Genomic DNA, 8,796 nt, shown 5'->3' on the forward strand with positions numbered 1-8,796 from the left:
CGCGGCGCATCCTCACGGAAGAAGTATCTTTATATTCCTCATCCTAATCGCCCCCTCTCTTGCGACATGCACTCGCTCGCCTCGGACGACCGGCGCTTTCCACATTTCGCGCGACGCGCAACAGATGTTCCCGCGTGAGAACTGCGGGAAGTGAGGGCAAGGGCAAGAGAGTGCGAGAAGGAACGAGAGAGAGAGAGAGAGAGAGAGCTTTTGGTGTCGTTAAACTGGGGCCGTGCGAACTTTCGAGTTGTTGCGCGAATATTATTCTTATTTTATTCGCTGAGAGAGGCGGCGAGAGTAGAAAATTTCCACCGTACTTTGCGGTTTGTTCAGGACAAGCTCGTTTCCCGCTCGACAGACAGTGGCTGAAATTCCGTCGACGAAAAACTCAGCTTCGCGAAAATGGTCGATTTTCCCTCCACCGCTCCCCCCTCCCTCTCTATCTCTCTCTCTTTCGCTCTCATTCTCCTTAGAAAATTTTGTTCATTACGTAATTTCGCTTATCCGTAAATCGAAAAGCTCCGATGGCACAAATGGGTGGAGAAATATAACTTCTATGCCGTCTCTTTCTCTCTCTCTCTCTCTTTCTTGTGACTCTCTCAATTGCATACTCAACGTCGCTATATCCGGCGGAAATATCATATTCGATTAATCCCGAGAACGTGTTTCGATCGCGTAACTGAAACTTGAATTTTTCGAAGTTTCGTCTCATCCTCATCCAGATTAATCTGAAATCATCCGAGGCAAACACCGCTTACCACAGACGTCATTCGGCGGCCGAGGGGGCAATTTTTCAATCAATCATCCAGCCTCTTTCTCCAGTCCCCCTCCGGAGCACCTATTATCGCCACTGTTCGGAGAAACAACGGTGGACAAACACCCGCCTAGTGTCGATAATTCAAAGAGGGAAAGGAGAAAACAACGAAAAATACATGGCGAGAACGGCGTAAAGAGGTCACGTTTGTTGTTTGTTTTCAGGTTCGTTGGGCACGTCGGTGTTCGACACGGACGTGTACCTCGTCGGGGCGAGCGGCGGCGTTTACGCCCTTCTGGCGGCGCATCTAGCCAACGTCCTCCTCAACTACAACAATATGGAATTTGGGATAGTTCGGCTCATCGGCATCTTCGTCATCGGTAAGTGGGCTTAACTTCCTCGATCGGCTCCTAACCGCCCTATACCCTCCCTTTACCTCCCGTCCGGTCGATGTATCTCCGAGCGAGAGCTGCTCGTGAGGGCGATCGACCATTGGCGCCGACGATGATGCCGCGAATTAATCGGCCGCGTGAGGATCGAGCAGGGTGAGCGAATTTTCCCCGTATTCGCGAGTATTGAGTATCACGACCGACGTGACGGACATCAGCACGAAACTGCTTCGATAACATCCAATAAACACTGAATAACATTAATATTACATTAATTGCTTTGACAATTGCTTCTATTTCCTAACAATGTGTGCGGTGTAACATACACTGAGAAAAAGATTTCTACGAATTTAATCGATTTTATCGCGTCGAAACAAATTTCATCATTGGCGTTAGCTCCGTAGGAACTGATGTTGCGATTAACAAGTACAATTGTTCGACTTTTCGACGAATATGTATCCTTATCTTAAATAAAAAATTTGTTTGAAACGAAAGATAATTTTCTTGGGAGGGAATTATTTGTTTCAATTTTACGTGTGTTGTAACTGAATAATATTTTATTTGGTTAGAAGATATTATTTCAAATAATAGCGTTCCTTCTGTTAAATAATAGAGTTTCCTTGAATGAGACGATAAAATGACTCAAACAAATAATATTTCGTATAACGTATATGTTGTTTCTATGAAACAAATTTTAGTCAAAGAAATAAAAATACCAAATCTGAAGAAACCTTTTTCTCTGCGTATGTTTCATGTAACAATTATACCGTTGAGTGGAGAAACTTTAACGTTGGCTGCTTTCAGCGGAAGCCAACGTTTAGTGAGCGCTTAGTGATTATTATTAAAAGAATACACAAATTAGGAAATAATTATTTAATGTTGCTACCGCAGAACGCAATCATTGATGTAAGGCTACATTTTCGGTCGATGTTTATTGGATACATGGAGAAAAATAATTTAGGGTGACAGTGAATTTTTGAATTTATGCTGTCGTATAGCAAATAAATAAATATACAGGATGTTCCTTAAGTATTTAAATTGAGGTCATTTTATAATGAAAACCTCACATGAACATGTTCATTTCTTCATAAAATTGCCCAAGAAGTCAACTCCCAAAATATCGGACGGTATTTAAAATACAATCTGTATATTCATTTATTTGCTACAACAACATAAAATTTGTTGTTTCTCTGAATTAATTTTCTCCTTGCTTTATAACGGTAACTGAAAATACTTCTTCCGTCTACTTTCCTAACAAATCTCTCGGCGATATCCTGAAAAATCCATTTAGTTGACTTTTAAGCGAAATCTGTTTAGGATATGTTCGAGCAGATGTTTTAGTTGCGAGAACCAAAATTTGTTTCTTCGAACCAAAGGTTTAACTCTCTGAAACCAAACCAAACCTTTCTCATCTTCGTTTCGGAGATCTGAACCTCTGGTTCGGAAAACCAAATTTGGGCTCTCATGACCGAAACATTTGTTTGAACATACTCCAACCAAATGGATTTTCCAGTGTATACGAAAGATTGTTGGAAAAACAGGATGAACGCGAAAGATTTGCCATACTCACGTCGTCGTTCATTGACACCCGAAAGGGTGGCAAGAGAGCCAACGACATTCAGAAAAGTCGAAGGAACTTGTTTCCCCCCGACATCTCGCTCGCTGTCTCGCGGACGACACCCGGAGAAACGTAAGCGGGAGAACTTGAACGAGTAGACTAATCACACTCGAGAATCATCGAGAACATGAAAACTATGTCGAAACTCCCGACTCTGAATCCGCCATTTTTTCAATTATCGCTTAGATTTCGCTGCTTGTGTTTTTTCTTTCTATGTGCCAGGGTCTTTGGACTCTACGTGAGGCGATAAAGGCTCCCGGAAGACGAGAGACGAGTTGGCGAGACGCGAGCTTAAGGGTGTCTCGTGGAAGCAGCTCGCGCTAAGGGAGGGCGCAATCTCAGACTACCCGACGCCTATGGCGGCGCATCGCGTAATAATAGCGCGATATTGGCAAAGACGTAGAACTCTAGTATCGAGGGCCGTGCAGCACGTAATCTGACCGTCGGTGTACGTGCGCATTATCCGGTTCTAGTGGCCCTAGAGTCGCCTCGAATTCACCCGGACGGAGCCTCTCGAGTCTTCAATAACCTTGTTTAAGGGGTTGATTACCGTCAGCGCGGATTCGGATATCCGCCACCCGCTCTCTCTCTCTCTCTCTCCCTCTCTCTCTCTCTCTCGCTCGCTCGCTCGCTCACTATATCTCTCTCCTGTTCCCAATATATTCGCATAGTTTCTGTCCACAGGGTAGTAACAGCCCGGGCTGTTCCGCTCCTATCCACCGCTTCGACTTGGATTACATCACAATCCCCGCGCGAAGCTTGACGAGCGCGGCGCGGAGCTTGATCGATAAACGCGCACGCAGAGTCCCTCTCACGACACGGGAAGCGGGTCATCCCGGCACAGCCGCGGATGCAAATGACGCTCTCTCGCAGGTGGCTCTCTCTCTCTTTCTCTCGCTCTCGCTCTCTTCTTATCTTTCGCTCTCTCGCTCTTCGCGACACGGCGAAGTGTCTCGCCTGCCGGTAACGCCTCGAGACGCGAAGAAAATACGCCGCTGTCAGCCACAAGCAGAACACACACACACACACTCTCTCTCTCTCTCTCTCTGTTTGCTTTGCCTTTCTCTCTCTCTCTCTCTCTCTCTCTCTCTCTCTCTCTCTCTTCACTGCAGGATAGATTCTTAAGAGATCTATAAGTGTGAATATTTCGATCGATTAGAATGAGTTCCTCCCGCGCTGAGGAAAAGATTTTTTCAAATTTAATAAATTTTATCGCGTCCAAACAAATTTCATCATCGGCACGCCCCGAAGAAACTGATATTTCAATTAATAAGTACGATTGTTAGATTTTTCAACGGATACGTATCTTCATCTTAAGTGAAAAATTGATTTCTGAAACGAAAAATAATTTTCTAATGAAGAAATTATTTGTTTCATTTTACATATTTATTGTAACGAAATAATATTTTATCTAATTAAAAGATATTATTTCAAATAATTGCGTTCTTCCTGTCAAATAATGTTTTCTTGAATGAGACGATAAAATTTGTACTCAAACAAATAATATTTCGTATAAGTACATATTGTTTCTAACAAATGTTCTGAAACAAATTTCAGTTAAATAAATAGAAATACTAAATCTAAAGAAACCTTTTTCTGTGTGCAGCACCAATGGAGTGCATATCGGATTCATTCTTCAATTTTGAGAGAAAATGTTTACTCGACGAGATTCGGAATGAAGAATTCACTTTATACGAGTGACAAGTCACTCGAATTCGAGCGACGCGCTGATTATTCTACTTTTTGGGCGACATTTCACTTTAAGAAATTCGGACAGAGTATACTGTAACTCGAATTACATTTTATGCAGCCTCGCGAAATTTCTTCGAAGCTTTCGTTATCATGAAATAATAAGATTAAATGAGGTTTGTCATTACAAATTCACACATTTGGCTGACTGAAGCACAACGTTTGGAAAACGTCATTCCGATGCGATTCTATTAATCCGAAGAGATTGATAGAATTATCACGCCTTTACGAATCCGGATAGTTCTCAATAAAGTTGGGCGATACAATATCGATACAGCATCGATACATAGGAAAATATTCCCCCAGAAAAATAAGGTTTTGCTCCACAAGCTGCGGGGAAACCCCTATTTTTCTGGGAGAAATCCTTATTTCCGTATGTATCGATATTATATCGCTCAACTCTAGTTCTCAACCTCCTCCCCTACTGAACAGGTAGTCGTGCTTCCACGTCTCGATTATTTATTCGATTAGTTATTTTTTTCACGGCTGCCTTTGTTCCCATTCGTCTGCCTCTCCGCCGCTCGATTTCCTCCTCACCGCTCGCGCGTCTCGATATACTTCTTTTGAAATTTCAATTTCCTCGTTTTTTCCCTCCTCCATTCTCTTCTTTCTCTTCTTTTTTTTCGCTCGTTCCCGACAAGAGGCGGGAAAGCAGCGGAGAAGAGGCGACGAAACCCGTCGTTATTCTAAAGTTTTAATTAAAAGATAGGTGTCGGCACGCTCTCTTCCTTCCTTCCTTCCTTCCCAACGCGATCAACGCGCGAAGAATTCTCCTCGACGGCGAGATTGTGTTTGCCGCATGAGAACAGGTGGCTGTTCCGTCAACTTTTCCAGCACGGTGTTGCTGGAGTGTTTATCGAGAGTCATCGGCTGAGTCGCGACGCGCCGGCCGAAATTAAGAGGGACGCGATACTCGAAGATTGCGGAACGATGGACAGATGGGCGGAGTCTTTGTCGTTGTCGTCTGGGAAAGAGGCGGAAAAAGTTTGCGGTGATCGATGGATAGATTTCTCTCGCGACGGCAGAATTTCTCGAGGTCGGAATCTCGGCCCTGTGTTGGACTTTTAATTACGTTCAATCTCAGTTCCGACGATACACCTAACTCCTACTTTGGCCCTGATTATATCTTGCTCTTTCCGTTTTCATTGTTTCAACGTTCGATTCTAATGATATAATCTATTTCTATTTCGATCATTACGATGTCTTAAATTTCCGTTTCCGCTGTTTTAACGTCGAAATTGGTTATTCGAGGCAGCATTAAAATTAAATCTGTATATGGAGAAAGATAATTCAGAGGGAAAGCAAACTTTGTGCTGTCGTGGTAAATAAACAGACTGTAACAGCCTCTTTCTCTCCAATATTCTCCGATATTTTATGATTTTCAATTGAAGTTATTTCATGAAGAAAAGTTTATGTGAACATGTATTCATTTCTTCCTAAAATGATCTCGAAAATCAGCTCTTAAAATATTGGAAAATAGAGGAACAACATGTGTATTCATCCATTTGCTACGGTAATTTAAATTTTGTTATCCCCTTAATTATCTTTATTATATTACAATTATTTTTCTCTGTATAATTAAAGATTCAAGAAAGAGAACTCATGTACGATTTTAGACTTACAACAATATCGACTCAACGTCGGCAACTGTTTTTCATCGAGTATCGGACAAGAGTCGGCAAATCGTACCTGGAAAGTTAATAACTGTCAATATTGTCAAAATAAATTTATATTAAGCTATAGGCCAGTAGTGTAGCCAAGAAGAGGGGCTGCGGGGGTTGCAGCCCTCCCCCCTCGAAATTCTCAATAATTTTTTGTTTAATTAGCTAATAAGCGAGAGAGAAAGAGAGAGAAGCGTGAAATAAATATTATTTTAATATTAAAATGAAATAATTGTATGATGAAATTGTGAAATTGAGAATTTCATTTCGGCCGGACAACCCTAAGTGTAAGAAGCGCGATGTAATTTACATCTCCTCGCGGGAGGAGGGGAGGAGAGGCGAGCTCGAAAGAAGAGAGCGTCCCCGTCCGGTGAACGAGAAATGAGACGCAAAAGTTCACAGTGGCTTTCTTCGGGGGGCTGATGCTTCCGGGGGAAGTTGATCCGTTTGCGCTCGTTTCCACATTAACCCCGCGAAGAAGCGAATTTCACGGACGGGACGCGGCGGCGGCGAGTTGGTCATCGACGGTCTGCTCGCAGACGCGGAAAAAAGCTGCTGAGGAAGCTCGCGGGAAAGCTCTCTCTTCGCTCGGCGAGACGACACTTCGAGAGCTCCTCACCAAATAGCCGCCGGCGTCTCCTCACTTTTTTTCCGCTCCGCTCTCCCGTCCTTTCTTGCTTTCCACTCTTGTCCCTTCTTTTGTCCATTGCCCTCCCCCCCCCCNNNTTTTATTCCCTCCTACCTTTCTCGTGCTTTTCCTGTCGCATTTGTTATGCGCTGTTTTCATCGACGCTCCGTTAACCCGCGGAACCCCGAGGAGGAAGCTCGTAGAGGAAGGACATCCTCGAAACGCGGAACATGCCGCGCGATAAAAGAGCATTATCTTCCACCCGGACTCGCCCTCAACGAGTTGATTCCTGCCGTATACGCGTCCCTCTCTTCAAATTAATCCTTCCGCCGCGAGGCGAATCCGACGTAGCAAAGTACTGTGCGCTGTGTGAATCTGCCGGTGCTCGCCGGTATATAAACGGGGTATTTCTATACGCTCGCTTCCCCGGGGCCGGATAGAACAATTTTTTAATGGAATCATATCCCGAGTCGAAATTTTGACGCCCTTAATTCCGGGAATAGTCACCCCTGAGGTCATTTTATATCCCAGCGATCGGAAAACGAAACTTACGTTGCAGTGAATTTTTTTTTACCGATCGGGAACCAGTATGTACCTTTCATTTGGACATTTAGAGACTTACTAACCTGCGCAACGAGAATAGGCCGTGACACATCTTATTCGTGGTACAAGCTTGTAAAAACACGTTGGGGTACAAAATGGGTGATCGTTTACGTTATAAAATTAGTCAAGTATAGCAAGAATTTGTATTGTGAAGACAAAATGATAATAAGTTTGGATGAAGTTATATATATCCGTACCCAGTAAACATTAAGCAATATTTACATTACATTTGATAACGATAAAAATATCCGCATTGTCACTCCCCACCGTTGTCAAGATATCCATTAACCACACAGAGAAAGAGGCTTCTTTATATTTAGTATTTCTATTTATTTGACTAAAATTTGTTTCATAGAAACAACATAAACGAAATATTATGTATTCGAATAAAAATTGTCTCATTCGAGAAAACTATTATTTAATAGAAACTATTATATAGAAACTATTATTTAACAGAAAAAATGCCATTATTTGAAATAATATCCTTTAACCAAATAAAATATTATTCGGTTACGATAAACATCTAAGATGAAACAAATAATTTCTTTATCAAACAATTATCCTTCGTTTCAAACCAATTTTTTACTTAAGATAAGGATATATATTCATTGAAAAGTCTAACAGTCGTACTTGTTAATCGAAACGTTAGTTTCTTCGGAGCACGCCAATGGTGAAATTTGTTTGGATGTGATAAAATATATTAAATCTGAAGAGATCTTTCTCTCGGTGTACACGCTTTTACAGCGCGAGGAGCGCGTTTTCCACGAATAAATTAAATGAATAAATTAAACCAGACGAAATTAAATGAAATTAAGATGCGAAGGGTTCGGAGTGCCGTCGCGAAAAAGGGGAGTTTCGCGGCGGCCTTCGAGGTCGAATTCGAGGCGGCCGAATTCTCACCGAAACCTTGTCTCTCTGATTGCAGCGAGCGCCGACGTGGGCTTCGCGATTTACGACAGGTACGCGGCGGAGCAGATGGGCCCGCCGGTGTCGTACGTCGCCCACCTGACGGGCGCGTTGGCCGGCCTGACGATCGGCCTCCTGGTGCTGAAGAATTTCGAGCAGCGGCTGCACGAGCAGTTACTCTGGTGGGTCGCTCTTGGTGTCTACGCCGCCTGCACGATCTTCGCGATCATGTACAACCTGATGCACCCGGATTATCCATGACGCGAGGTCAGCTTCGCGTACGGCCAGCCGAGGCACACGTAACGCGAAGCTGATTGTCCCCGGAAAAAGAAGAAGAAGAGGAAGAGGAAGAGCACGAAGACGAGGAGGAGGAAGAGGAGGGCTCGACGGAGGAGTATCGGGGAGGACCGTCGTCGGACGAGGAGATTTGTCGGGGATCGCGACAACGGAGGACGTCGTCTTCTCGATGACGAGCCGGATCGTTCTCG

The 8,796-nt window shown here is 43.5% G+C and overlaps 1 protein-coding gene across 1 annotated transcript in view; it reads left to right on the plus strand.

Annotated features, from left to right (window-relative positions):
* LOC106745198 (protein rhomboid-like) overlaps positions 1-8,569 on the plus strand; it is a 54,765-nt gene extending 46,196 nt beyond the window's left edge. The window contains exons 4-5 of the mRNA XM_014620559.1: positions 979-1,134; positions 8,328-8,569. Coding sequence (XP_014476045.1) covers positions 979-1,134; positions 8,328-8,569 — 398 coding nt within the window. The remainder of the gene's footprint in view (positions 1-978; positions 1,135-8,327) is intronic.
* Positions 8,570-8,796: the final 227 nt, after the last annotated feature.

Source organism: Dinoponera quadriceps, unplaced genomic scaffold (genome assembly GCF_001313825.1).
Source record: "Dinoponera quadriceps isolate SergipeBrazil2010 unplaced genomic scaffold, ASM131382v1 scaffold1270, whole genome shotgun sequence".
NCBI classification, from domain to species: Eukaryota; Metazoa; Arthropoda; class Insecta; order Hymenoptera; family Formicidae; genus Dinoponera; species Dinoponera quadriceps.